At 41.1% G+C, this 15095-nt stretch overlaps 1 protein-coding gene across 4 annotated transcripts in view; it reads right to left on the reverse strand.

Annotated features, from left to right (window-relative positions):
* The window catches only part of pitpnm2 (phosphatidylinositol transfer protein, membrane-associated 2), a 74450-nt gene that overhangs the window by 33233 nt on the left and 26122 nt on the right, over nucleotides 1-15095 (reverse strand). For all 4 annotated transcript variants that reach the window (XM_078956042.1, XM_023960363.2, XM_023960362.2 and 1 more), the window contains exons 3-4: nucleotides 2249-2463; nucleotides 376-497 (exon numbers count right to left, since the gene is read on the reverse strand). In XM_078956042.1, coding sequence (XP_078812168.1) covers nucleotides 376-497; nucleotides 2249-2463 — 337 coding nt within the window. The remainder of the gene's footprint in view (nucleotides 1-375; nucleotides 498-2248; nucleotides 2464-15095) is intronic.

Raw genomic sequence — 15095 nt, forward strand, 5'->3', positions numbered from 1 at the left:
TTACCACACGCATGACAGTGGTACGTTCCATTTTCGTGACATCTCTTGAGGTGATCGTACGAACCTCAAGGAAACTGTAACACACCAACTTCCTTAAGATGCAGCGGCTCCTCTCTACGACGGACCCGGACAACCCAAAAACCCACAGAAACCCTACGGGTCCCACCCCCATGTGGGTGACCATGGCTTAATGTGCTCATTTTTTCATGAAGTCAGTCCCATAGTCTGAGTCTGTTGGGAGAAAACGCCTAACTTTTTTGCTCGCTGGTGTGTTTTAGCATCCAGAGGCTCGGGAATCTCTCCTCTTATGCTGATGAAGAGATCCGAGTTGAAGTCAGGATGAAGATCATGTGACACAACAGGAGAACAACTTACCGACCACCCTTTGTCTTTTATCAATAGAAGACAGATTGAAGACATCTGCTTGATTCCCAGTGTCCGGTTTATAATACGTTTCAATGTCTATTGAGAATTTCTCCACGAAGGGACAGGTATACCTGCAGCACAAAAGGGGAACATTTTATTATTAGAGAGGAAAAATAATCTGGAATTAAAGTTCCAAACTTGGGTTGGATGTAGCCAAAAGCCACAGTTTGACACCAAAAACAGGTTATAGTTATAGTTCTAATCAAAACTGGGGTGGAAGTGAAGTCATTTTTTGAATCCTTAACCTTCTGACTACCAGCAATGCAAATGTGCCCACGGTAGAGGGGATTTCTGAACCTCCATACCTACAACCACTGCAAACTGCTGAATCCCTTTGGTATAGAAGACGTTGGGCTTTCCAATGATACCAGATGTAAAGGGGAATCGTAGTTTTTGGTGGATTTAAACAATTTTTGACTGGACAATTTTTTTTCTCCAATAGTCAAGAGGATAAAGCTAAAAAAGTCCATAGCAGCCATATAAATCCTCTTTTTGGATCAGATCCTGTATGACTGAACGATAGCCGGTATGTCCATCTCTCTCTGACCCAGTTTGACGACTCGCTGTCCCACATTGATCAAAGAAGGAAAAAAACAAGAATAAAATGAGAGGAACCTTTAGTTGTTTCCTTGATGCAAATAAGAAACATATCAAAAGGTTCAGACGGAGAGAAACGTCAACAATCAGATTATCCTGCGTGTGGTTTTAGACTCCACCCACTGATCACATCATTAACATGTGCCTACTGAAGCTGAGTCCCGGCTAATTTTTCACCAAAGGTCGGATATTTAAATTCTGGAAACCTGGCGCTGTGGACTTCTGATTGCGTACATTGACTCAGAAACTGGACGCCCCTGCTGAGCGAGTAGCATTTGATACGAAGGCGGCTTGAGGCTACGTCCACACCGAACGAACAAATTCCCGTTGCCCGCCGCTCTTTCTGCTCGACGCCTGTCCAAATTTGGGTTCAACTTGTTGCCCTGGCCGTGTGTGGGAGGAGCTAACAACCAATCGCTGCATGGAGCCGTGTCTGTGGAGGATGTTTAGGGATCAGGTTTATTTATATTGAAGGGCTCTACACGAACATTGCTAATGATCACATCTCCATGTTTGAGTTCATGAGACCATTCAGAGACTGTCCCGGTACTGTAATTCTAGTCCCGCTGTTGTGTCTAAGAAAATGGATGGAAGTTCAAGAGAAGAACTACTGCACCCATCCAGCATATGGGATGTGTATTCTACCCGCTGACTGAAACAATGAAAACATCACATGTCCAAAGTTGAGTCCCTGATTGGTTGACGTAACACAGCGACTTTACCAGAGCTCAGATTTTTAAACTCTGGCCAAATGGCGCCGCTGTCAGACATTAGCGCCGCAGGACCTCAGATCGCGTCTGTACCATTGACCTTGAAACTGGCCACTTCTGACGTGCGAATTGCATTTGGTGTGAACGCTGCTTCAGTCCTTCACTCCTGCCTTTCCTTTTCTTTCTTCTTTTCCTACAGACAGAACTTCCTAATTTCCTTCGTCCACCAACCGTAGTCCAGTTTCCAACAGTTGTCTGTGGGTCTACGATACCGGTAGCAGTCGTTGTTAACCCGTGTCATGACCGACTGGGTACAAACAGAAAATTCTCAGACCATAAATTCTGATTCATCTACTGAACTGATGATTTAAAGAAATGAAAAATAATAACAGCTCCATCAGTGGTTTCATTTTGATGATTCTTTCTGGGTGAAATTCGTTTTGTTTGCTGTTAACTGTTTTTAAAAGAGTTGTTTACAAACATCAGATGAGTTGTTGTGGGTGGAGCTCCCTCACCGCGTCCGTGTGTAGGGGTAGGCGTTCCAGGACTCCTCCTCCACTCGAAGCGCCGCCTGGGGGAGAATGGCACAGAACCAGGATGGGATGTGTTTGCCGATGTGGTACACCTTGTGGGTGTACTGACCGGAGCCCCCCGGCCCGTCTTCGTAAGGCTTATTCTCCAAGATCTCCACGCCGCTGCCCTCGCCACAGCTCTCCTCACGGCTCTTTTTCTGAAAGGGATGTTGAAAATCTCAGAAAAATGTTATACGAGTGTTCGTTACGATCTGTCACCAGCAGCATGCACGATGAAAAAAAAAAAGGTACCACAACATTTTCACTGTACAGCTTCACAGAAAGGTCTACATCCTCGATATTTCCTGTGGGCCCCATGCCACCGCCGTACAGGTTTGACCATTTTTCGCCACCAGACAGCATGCATCCATCCGTAAGGGCAGTTGGGGCTAAAGCTTAAAGTCCTGATATTTAAGTCCAATTTTCTACTGTCATCTTAAATTAACACATAAAAAACAAAAACAAAGACTTTTGCAAAGGATCAAGGAAACTAAAACTTTTGTGAGGTTTAAGATAATGGAAGAGAAAATAAAAGTATTTAAAAAAAACAAGTTAGTTTGGATCAATTTAGATCTTTTTTTTTAAGAGATGACATTTGACATGTGATCACGTGAGAAACAGCTACAACCCTTGGACTCACTTAAGCCTCGTTTCAACTGAGCGGTCCAGCATTTTGAGTGTCTCCATTATAAAATGGACCCATTAAGTCAGCCGAATTGTACCATTTTTGTGCCCCCATTGGTTGGAGTTCCACAGAAAAATGGAACAGGCTGGTTGGGGCGGAACAACTGTTGAAAGCAGTTGACTGACTAAAGATCATTAAGACAAAACAAAGCGCCAAGAAAGTAGCTGTATTCCTCTTCCCCGCCTGGAATCAATCAATCAATCTTAACTTTTGATATTACAACAACTGAAGAGTTGGAAACAAGTGTGTACCTCACTGCTGGATACTTCTGTGATTCCTGAACCTAAAAGTAGAGGGGCCTGTAGGACTCCCGCTCACACATCTACTGTGGTGGTTCTTGCATTTTATTTCTTACAGACTCTACCTTCAAATGTGTTGTTTGACTTAGTATTTTGTACAACATTTGTACGTTGCTTTGGATGAAAGTGTGAGCTAAACGACTAATTTCAAAAGTAAAAATGAAAAGCCTTTGAGTCATATTTCACTGTTTCTGCTTTTCTCTCAATTCCTTAAATCGGAGCTGTTCCAAAGCACTTAATTAAAGGTTTGATGTAGAAAAATCCCATAACTATTTCAAGAGCTAGACTCTTCTCAACTGCACATTCTATGTATTTTTAGAAAGTTCCCTCTAAATATTAATGGAGGTCTCATGCCATTCATCTCTGTCAATTTTCCATTGTTCCACATGAATGAGCAAACGGTTTCCCTCTGAGAAGTCCTGACTGTAGAGACTCTAGTTTTTAAAGTGGATCAGAAACTAGTAAAAAATTTTTTTTTTTAAATAAAAAAAAAACGAATTAATTGAAAAGCCAAGTTGGTCTGCCTGGACGTCTTTCTCTGACAAAGCACTTCTGCCTCTCATCGTCTGTGCTGGTCATCACATCTCAAAGCTGACGAGAGGATACCGTGGAGACAAGTGATGAGTAGCAATAAAAAACTGCCTTTGGTAGAAAATCAGCGTCTTTCCGGAAAGCTTTACTCCACAGAATTGTACTCAGCCTGGTACTTATGAAAAACTATTTTTTTAAGCTTTGGTTGCTAAAGCTGAATATTTGAGACCATGCCACCTCCACTGCTGGGGAGGGGTTTCAGGTCAAGCTTGTCAGAATCTGCGTGTCTGCTAAAGTTTGCGTTCATAGAATCGTTATCCGTCATTGACGTTGGTTCTGCCAGTAAATGATGCCTACTTTTAGTTTTCCGTCATTTCAGCTGTTTCTTTTCGATTTAATAATCAGAGTTTTTAGATCTACGGTTTGTCATCATCCTTGTGTCACGGTGGGCGGCCGTGGTGCAGCGGCAGGGCGGTCGACCTATGATCGTAATATTGCAGGTTCAATTCCGGCCTTGCACGCCCATGTGTCAAAGTGTCCTTGGGCAAGACACTGAACCCCACCCTGCCTCTGGTGGGAGGTTGGCGCCAGTGTTCGGCAGTGGAGCCGCCATCAGTACGTGAATGTGTGAGTGACTGGGTGAATGGGACTGTGACTGTAAAGCGCTTTGGGCCTTCGAAAGAGGGTAAAAAGCGCTACACAAGTATACGCCATTTACCATTTTTAAGATTGTCTTGTTTTTCTAGGTTTCAGGTTTCATTTTGTTACATCATGGATTCGGACTGCAAAGACCAGATTGTTTACCCAATTTTTCTTTCTTACTGCGTGTTTCAGGGAAAATTTCACTCCCACCACGTACTCAAAAACTCACCTAGTACTTGTTGAAACTGAATCAACTTTGCTCTCTGGTCTGTGGATTATTACATATATTTGGATTTATTTACATTTAAAGATGGTCAATAATGTTCTCTCAACATCGCTGAAAATCAAAGAATATTTTCAGATGAAGCTGATAATGTTCAATAGGAGATCACGAAATTTACAAAATCCACGTAAAGCAAAAAGTATTTGAACATAGAAACCGTACGTTGTGTGTTTTTGGGTTGTCTGGACCCGTGGAGGGTCATAGAGAGGAGCGGTCGTATGTTAAGCAGAGCGCAGGAGTGTCTTGGAGTTTTTTTTGAGGCTCGTCCCTCGTTGAGGCCCCACCTTAAGGGACATCGTGAAAATGGAACGAACCATTGTCGTGCGTGTGGTAGGTGTATCGTGAAGTATTTATTAGGGTAATGGAAGCTGCAGAAACATATGTAAAGGTGATGCTGTTGTACGATGTCCTTACGCCACACTCTAGTCGTTATGAGGTTTCAGTACTGGCTCCTTACTTAAGTTCCTATATATCATTTTGGTCAGGCTACACGAAAGACACTTATCACATGAACAGCACTTATGGGCTACTAGTGCAGTCTGCACGATTTAGGGGGGTTGAAAAAAAGGAAAACATCAGTACCACACGCCTGCGTCTTACCTACTTCACCCTTTAACCCTTGCATGTTGTTTGAATGTTTGCTACATCCTGTCTTCCGCAGCATGCCTGTAGAAAAAATGTGTATGGACATTTTTGCTCTACAGGCTCACCAAGCGGTCTACATTTGATATTTCTTGTAGCCCACCTGCAATTCCTGTACAGGTATCCACGGTATCCACCCGTAAGGACAGTTGTGACTGAGGCCTACATGCTGGTGTTTGAGTAAGAGATTAAATGATTTGCACCACTTTAGTGTTATGTCTTTGATGAACACAAACTTTCATAAGGCCAGTGAATCTCGTGTCCATATCTTTTTAGATTATAGAAAAAAGGATTGACATTTTATACAAGTAATTTTGTATATATTTGAATGGTTTTACTAAAACGAGTAGACCTGAATAACTCCTAATCCTCCTTCACTTTCCTTGTTTTTCAACCTAAAATAATTTAACCTCCCCCAGGAGTTGAATTATTGTGGCGTAGGAGGTCAAAGTGCTGGTTTCCCTTCATGCACAGCATGCGACTTCCTCCAACAGGCAGCAGCAGATGGTTGCAGCCGCGGACCCTGTCCTGTAGCTTCACAGAGGGAGTCAGGGATTACAGCATCAGTTTATAAACAACCTACATCTCCTTAAGAGCCTCTCCTTCAGACTGTGACCATCTGTGTAGCAGCACTGAGCTGCAGCACATGCAGCGATACATGCTAACATACGTTGAAACCAGACGAACCTGGTGAGGAACAGCAGAACCAGACAGTAGCATAAAGTCATAAATAACATGCCCACTGAACTATTTGTATCACTTTAAATCCCTAAATCCAATAACGTCTTCCTCCTTTGTGTTGTTTTCAACAACTCCGCCGAGGCCGGTGCCTCTTCTTCAGGCGTAGCTGTCGGCAGCAAATACTGATCCACACCGGTCCTGCCTTTGTTGTTTCCTACCTCTATCCGTTCTTTTAGTGGAAAAAGAACAAACACACGAGCCTCTGTTAACCGTTCCAAAAAAAACGCAACTTATACTTTAAATAATACCATAGTTTAATACATTTTCTTGAAAATAAGTTATTTATTGTTGGAAAGGTTGTTTATTTAAATCACCAAATTTGTTCTCCAGGCGCAGTTATAACTGCAGATCATCACCACTTAAGTGGGAGGGGTCAAATGTAGATTTGAACTTGGCCTATTTGTGTTGAATGGAGCCACATTGATCCATACATTCCCTGCTGTGTGGAGTTTACATGTAATCTACGTCGACATTTATCATTACTTGAATGCTGTAAAGTATTCAACCCATTCTTTTTCTGTTTCTCTTTATATCTGTATTATAGTATCATCAGCCAATTTTTGCCGCTTAACTGCTTTTACAATTTTTCAGATGTTTTAACCATTCAACTATTAAAATGTTCAGCTCTTTCAGATTTTTCCAGCTTTGACTTTTGGTTCTTCAAATCCTTGAACTTTTTAGGATATTCCAGGATTTCGCTGGTTTTATACCCAGTGCTTTAATATGGCATTGTGCTGTTTTCATTTTATTTATGGTCAACTTTGATTTTCTTCTTTATTTATTTTATTTTGTTGCCAATTATGACCTTTAAGTTTCCTATTTATTCATTCAAATATAGCATTCAACCCTGCATTTTCTTCTGCAAATGGAGCTCCTTCTGGTTACATTTTGGATTTGGATCCATCTAAGTTTCCTCATCAGCTTTACAACTTCTACAACTTTTATGGTGTTAGCTGTACCGTTTAGGGTTAAATTTCTTCTTGTTTCTCATCTTGGACCATTTTCATCCAACAGGTGGATAAAGCTGTCTCTGGGCGAAAAATGGGCAAATGCAGGAAGCCTTGACTTGTGAAGCCTGTAATGCAAAAAGGCTGCAAGCGACAGGTTTTACGTATGGGTGAAGTAGGTGAGACGCAGGGCTGTCGTACAAATTTTTCCTTTTTTTTTAACCCCCTAAATCCTGCAGGCTGCATAAGAATCCCATTAGTGCTGTCCACGTGATAAGTGCACCCCTTGCTGCTGCCTGACTGTTAGAAAGGAGGAAATTAGTGTCGTTTGTGTGCACATCCTACGGGCGCTTTCGGATCACGTGCACACCCCGTGCGTGCAGCATCTCCGCCCGGTCAGCAATCGCTTCCTACCAATCACTAGAGTGTGGCGTCAGGGCACCGTACGACACCAACAAAAGTGTTTAACTGCCATTATCCTTACAAACCCGTCACAATACACTCTCCACACGCACAACAATGGTAGGTTCCATTTGCAAGACACACCTGTGCTCCCCTTAAGACGCAGCCGCTCCTCTCTACAACCCAAAACCCACAGAACCTGTACGGGTCAACTCCTGTTTGGTTTTATGTGACTAAGGATTTAAACTTTTCCGATTTACATTTTACCAATTTCACCATAAAATCTTAGATTTTTCGTATCGCTCATCTTTTTTTAGACATTACCCTCCACCGGCTGAAAACACTCCTGTATAACAGCTCAAGTTTATTTACTACAAGTCATTACTCCCTCACTTCCCGCTGAAGTGCAGTAGTTCTCATTTCAGCTGTAGTGCAGTGATGATGGTGAAGATGAGTATTGTTCCTACTTGTGATTTATTTTGCTCTTAAACTGCATTTTTTCATGAGAAAACTCTCCGACATTTCCATTTCTTCACAGATAAATTCAGAATTTCTGTTCTCATAAATGTATCTAAACTGCTTTCTATACAACTAAAGTCACATTTAATGGACCGGCAAAGGGAGTCACGTTAATTATAAAGGAGCCTTTTATTAAAACTATTAACAATACTCCATAGTAAAAAAAATGAAGTGTCATAGTACAGCAGGAGGGTCTGCACGGGAAAACCAAAAAAAAAGTACTTTACTTGATATAATACTACCATTGATTCTTTTACTGAGGTTCGCAACATAAAATAATTATCAGAACTTGGTACTTGCAAGTGAAAAGGAAAAATGTTGTTTTCACAAACTGCCCTGTCTTTTTTCAGCGAGATTAATCACAGCAGGATTGGATTGAAATAATCCATGAATAATCCACCATTGATTTGTTGCAGCTGCAGGAAATTATGACACAGATTTAATTTATTTCTCTTAAATCGAAGAGCTTAAACAAGTGAGAAAAGCCTGAAAATGTCCGTGCCTATCTGAGAAAAACATGTTTAAAGTGTGAAGTGAAGTTTTACTGCCTTAGAACATCTAGAATTGTTTTTAAAAAAAAAAAAGACTCCTTGGCGGGTTTTCTTAAAAATGTAACTCCCGCTCCCGATAAATGAGGGAACACTGAACAATAAAGTTGTTTTCAGTTTGTATTTCCATGCTTCCTAATGTTCTTCTGGTCAAACTGATGGTGCAATCGAGGTCAATCTGAACCCTGTGAGTAATCAGATTATTGAACGTTCAGGACTGATGATGGAGCAGGCAGCATTTAGTGATTATATAACAGGTCAGCGCTTTGTGCGAGTCATCACATGGTGAAATATAACGCTCCATATTTTATCTGCCGCCACTAAATCAGAGCGAAACCCGCACTCCCTCCTTTTCCCAACAGATGACTGAAGCTATTTCGTTCCTCCTATTAAGGTGTGGGCTACAGTGGGATGAAGAATGGCTCCAGATGAATACAAACCACTCAGATTATTATTAAGAGCGGCAGTGAGGTGTTTGGGGTCAAGAATGAGAGCTCAGACTCTCTCCGCTGAAGACTTTAGGGAAGTGGTATCAGTAATGAAGGTCAGAGGAGGCAAACAGCTGGAAAATTGCTGTAATTGAGCAGGTAATGTAATTTAAGAGAGGGGCTAAAGGCATTAAATAATGCTCGTCCTGTCTGTGTTCCTTCTGGGAAAAGAGTGGAGATGGTCTTTTATGAATAACCACAGCGGTTGGATGTGAAGGTGCAGATCTTCAGTACAGACAGCTGGATTTCCTCTTAGGATCACTTCATGATCACAAGCAAAAAAGAAACTCAAACCAAAACTTCCATCAAATTTGCTGCAACATAATCTGCTGGACATTTTAGTTCCATCTATGTCAGTCAACTTGTTCTTCTGCTAATCTTGATTGGAGGAGGAAATTAATCCTTTTCCTTCTACCGGCTCCTTTTTTGAGAACTTTATTGTTTTATGATTGTTTGTCATGTTTAACTTATTATATCAAGTAAAATAAAAAACATCAGTGCACGCACCTTAGGTTGCGTTCACACCGAACGTGATTCGCGTGTCCAGTTTCAATGTTAATGTCATGGTGCCTCTGGCAGTCTACTCTCCCCCTCCCCTCTCTGCTCTGCTGATTGGAACCAGCTGTGGACGCTCACCTCATCATGCTCCAGACTTCTTAAGGAGATCCAGCCCCACCATTCATCGCCAGTTCGTTGCTCCTAATCGGTGCTTATGTCTGGTCATCTAAACTAAGTCTATGATTCAAGTCTTGTCCTCGTACTTACCTCGCCTTGTCGCTTCACTCTCAGGTTTTCATCATCACGAGCATCCACCTGGTCCAGCCTCCACGCAAGCAGTTCGGTCCGTCCTGATCCTGTCCCGCCATGCCACTTTCCTGTTTCATGCAATCCTGTTTATCAAGACTCCAGCCAAGAACCTCTGCGGGATCGGACACCACTCGCCCCGCTTCGGATCCAATTCCATCGCCACTCAGTATCGGCACGAAGACTGACGTCTTTGTTCCTGCCTAGGAACTATTCTATGCCTCTGAAAATATTAAATATCTTGGAACTACTATTTGGCCTGAGTTTTCTTCCGGGTTCCAGCATCTGGGTCTGCCACGTCATACGTATCATGACAGTTAAGCGATCAGAGGTCCTGCAGCACAATTTGAGCGTCGGATGCAGTTCGTTTTGGATCAGCGGCGGGTTGGATCGCATCGATGCGCCGCATCAAGGCATGCAAAGAGTTCAAACTCTGGCTAAGAAAGCCAACACGTCAACCAATGGGGGCTCAGCTTTGACACGTGACGTGCTGATGACGTGATCAGCGGGTGTATTCTTTTTGTTTTTTCCCTCCATGGACTCCTGCTGAACAGCAAGTCGTCAAACTGGGTCGCAGGGAGACGGAAGTACCGCTGACAGCGACCGTCATTCAGACGCAGCTCCTGCAGTAGAACTTCACTGTACTGGGAGAATCTCTGAACGCTTCTGTAGAACTCCTCAAAATAAAAAAACCTGATATCTCTAAACATCATCCATGTGTTCCATACATTGTTAATGAGATCTATAGTAAATGCTTCCATGTAGCGATGGGGCTAAAAAAAACTTTTGGTGGTAGCTCTTCCCACGTCCATCTAGAGAATCTAGTTGATGAAAACATTTTTGGACACGCATCCAGCAGTAAATTTGAGGCATTTTCCGCATATTTGACGCGCTGAACTGTGTTCAGTGTGAACACAGCTTTATATATGGATCAATTCTGGTTGTGCTATTGCAAACAAAGTTGGATGTTACTGTGAATACGCCAACTGGGCTAACTTATAGTGGTGTCAGACTGTGTTTTTTATGTGTTACTAAGAGGGTTGGGAGTTAGCGTAGACACAGTAATGTTCGTTTTAGCATTATTGTTAGCATTATCGTTAGCATTAATAATCTCAGAGTGAGAGGTGAAATCTGCAACTGAACATTTCAAATACAACTTCCTCTAATATGCTTGTATGCTATGCTCTACTGTCAGGAATTGCCTCGATTTTCCCAGACAGTCGGCCGTTGGTGATTTTGAATTGAGTCTTCATGGTCTCCACGAAGGTCGTGAAACGGGATGAGGACGGTCATCATTTCCCAGACAGGATGTACCCGTCTGGGGTACGATGACAGCTGGGGTAAAGAGAGCTATAAACTAAATTTGTGGAGCGAGGAATTGCCTCTCGACTGCCGGGTGATGATTAATCTGTCCTCGTCTGGCTGCTCTGATGTCTGTGCTTTAATGGGTAACATTAGATCTAAACAAACATCTCACAACATCATAAAGCCTCTCGGTGAAACAGCAGAATCGATCATGGTAGCAGCAGACTGCAGCGAGGGGAAATTACTGCTGTGAAGTTAAGCTGCAGCTCACAGCCTCCAAACACCAGCAGAGGAATTCTTTGCTTTCATCTTTCTGTCATGTTAGGTCCATCATTTCATCATTTCCCAGGGAAAGTTCACCTCTCACTGCTTGTTTTTGTCCAGAAGGAGGCATGTGAAAAAAGTAGCATCTTATAATTCGGAAATTACAGTAAATTTTATAAAATTAAATGAAACTACTCCTTAATGTTAAATTATTCATTATTAGAGCTGCACGATATGAGGAAAACTCGCGATATGCGATATTAGTGATCAGTACTGCGATGACGATATAACTTGTGATAAATGAACAAATAGCAAAAACAACAAAAACATTTCCATTTTACTGCAAAAGTTTAATTTAAATAAGAGTCAAAATACCTTAAATTATGCTCCAAATGACCCTCGTCTAATTAGGAGGGCAACATCTAACATAAAGCTCCATCCGATTGGTCAAGAACGTGAAGGGCTCCGTTTAATTGGTCAAATGGATAATGGGATTTATTCAATTCATTAAATAGTTCAAGTTGCCATAATATTGTTCTAGCACTTTTAAGGTTTACCATTTATTGCGACTTTTGCGATATGGATATTGCACAGCTTGAAATCGCAATAACGATAAATTTGCGATTAATTGTGTAGGCCTACTCATTATTTATTTATTTATTCTAACTTTTTGAAATGACAATAGAAAACATATGTTTGCTTGTTACTTAAGCATAAATCCTTTTAAATTTGATTCTGTCAGGTAAGGTTATATTGACTGTTGAGTGTTTAAGTCCTAATGTATAGTTGCCCAATCTGATATTTCAAGTTTGATTCTCCAAAGATATGAATAAATACACCAATTTTTATTTTCTTCTTCTAAGAAATTAAAAACTTTTATGCTCTCGCGGGCCACATCAAATGACACGGCGGACCAGGCCCGCGGGCCTCGAGTTTGACACGTGATTTAGAGGTTTTTCTGGTCTCCCACTGAAGGAATACTTTGAATGTCCAGCAGAACCATGCTTTGAAGCTCACAGTTCATGTTTGGGTGCCACTTTTATTTTGAAGGGCTCAAAACGGGAGTGGTATCCCTCTTCTGCATGTGTAGATTTTAGGAAAATAAAACTGCAGAGAAAAAAAAACTGGCTGAAGTAAGTCGCCCGATGTGCTGCATTCAAGGACGAAACATGGGAGGGGGAATTCTGTAATGGTTTTTAAAAAGCGCATTATAAATGTTTTATTAGCAGCGATTCAAGTGCTTGAGCTCTGGGATCAATCAAAAGTTGCTATTGGCCTGGATGAGGTCATCATTTGAACATCCCTGATCTAGAACAGAGTTCCACATAACAGCCGAACAGCTAATTATCTAGATCAGTGTTTTTCAACCTTTTTAGAGCCACGGCACACTTTATCCTTGACAAAAATCCCGCGGCACACCAGCATCCAAAAATGAAAAAAGGAGAAACTCTATAGTCTGTATTGATGTACAGTCCCTCCACAATCTCACAGGCATTTTTGTGATAATTGTGTCAGAAAAAGCTGGAAGTTGCAGCTGTTTTTTCTAAAAGTTGTTATATAAGTTAAGTTAGTTTTCAGTGATAATTTTCAACTAATAATTTGACACTTTACCCTGGTAGTTGTTTTTCCCTTCAGTTTATTAACATGTAATTTTATGTAACCTCACAAAAAACAAATATATTCTTTCTAAATAGTGATTTATTTATTTTTATATATTTTTCAATGTTGGTGCAAAGGAAACTGTAATTTTTGAACAATTATATGATCACAATACGTTAGATACATTTTAAACAAAAACACTAACATTATATTTATGTTTTCTGTAGCTACACAAAAAGTGAACATGTTGAAGTTTTAGTAGTTTTTCTCTTCTCTTAATCAAAGATGAAGTCTTTGAAAACTTTAACAAAAATCTTTTATTTCTTTTTAGATGATTCAATTGTTTCAATTTAGTTTAATTGTGTCTGTTGGCCACTTCACCTTAATCCTGTTTCTTAAATGTTGTTAATTACTTATTCTTAAGTTTAACATCTAAAATAATCCAGACTTTTTAAGAAAAGTGTTTCAGTTAGAAAGATGACTTGGACCAAACTCTGGGATGTTTGGCTGTTAATAAACACAAACCTTGAAGGAGAACTAAACTGTTGACCTCTGATTTCATCAAGAAGATTTAAAAACTGTGTGTGTTCGTTGTGGTTTAAGACGTTTAACAGGGAAGACTCATTGTACGCTGAGCACAATGCATCATGGGAGATGTAGTGCGAAAACGGCCGCAGATGGCAGACAGACTCTCTTCTGAGCTTCATTGTTTTGTTCACTTGTTCCACGGTCTGACACCGGATTCTGTGGAAAGCTACACCGCTAAAGACGAACTTTAGCTGGTCTTTTTGTTGGAACTGAGAGACTTTATGAGCTAAATCGGAACAAGGAAGTGAAGACTTTAACCACTTCTGATTGGTCAGACTGGTGACGTGTGATTAAGCCTCCAAGAATGATTGGTGGAGACAGTTAAAGGGGCGGGACTTTTCTGTAAACAGAAAATTGCAGTACCGTCATTCTTATCAAAATGTCTTTAATAGAATCAAATAAACTCAAAGAAAAAAGTACCCACGGTACACCTGACCATCTCCTGCGGCACACACACTGGTTGAAAAACACTGATCTAGATCACGAGGTTTCAGGATCTGAATGACTAAACACAAAGTCAGTTTTTTTTCCCCCAAAGCATGAACGTGTCATCTAATCCTAATACAGCCGTAATGCGGCGTCCTGTTTGCTCCGTACACGACAAACGCCTTGATTGAATCCAACACGGTAACAAGATAAATTGGGCGATCGAGAAGAAAATAGATTTTACTTTCAGAGTTGTCGGCTGCAATCAAGGCGCAACGTTTTCCGGACGTCGCGTTCGAATCCGTGCCTGAAATTTCAAACGTTCACAACTCCGTCCTGACAGGCGAGCTCACCGCCGCTCTCTTCCACAAAATGATGGCTGCAGCTGCCCGGCTGTCACCTGTTACTATGGCAACCAGCACCCAGCTGTGATGCTAGGAAAGAGAGGATGAGAGGAGGGGGGGTCCAGGTGTGTGGGTTTATGTAATATTCTTCTATGAACAAACTCAACCTTTAAGAGATTTTTCTTATTGTTTTATGGTCCATTTACAAAATTGATACTGACATATAATGACTGTGTTTACTGTAAACTATTCAAAGTTAAATTTCAGGTTTTGTTTCATTTTCTTTTATTCATGACTGAAATGCAAAGCTGTCAAAAGCACAGAGACGATCGAATTGACATTTGAATCGTCTCTGAATGTATTTACACAAAGTTATGAAAGGAAACATAAAGCCGAGGCATATGGAGCACCATCTGTTGAGACTAACAGAGAAACTCTGCCATGTTTCCTCAATGATCACATTCTGTGGTACAGGATGACACCCTGAACCTCTGACCTCTTTCAGAAACAAACCACTGAACCACAAATCCAAGCGTTTCCTACCATCATGAGTCCTGTACAAACATCCTGAACCACTCTGGGTCTAAATATTCAGTTTCCAGGGGGAAAAAGAGCCACATAGGAGCCATTTTCCAACTCAGATATCCATTACAGTGATAAGAGGGTTTAAAAATCACCAACAAGCCATTTTTACAACACAACTACAGTGCTAAAGCAAAGATTGCAGTTTTTT

Source organism: Oryzias latipes, chromosome 12 (genome assembly GCF_053564925.1).
Source record: "Oryzias latipes strain Hd-rR chromosome 12, Olatipes_Hd-rR_3.1".
NCBI lineage: Eukaryota > Metazoa > Chordata > Actinopteri > Beloniformes > Adrianichthyidae > Oryzias > Oryzias latipes.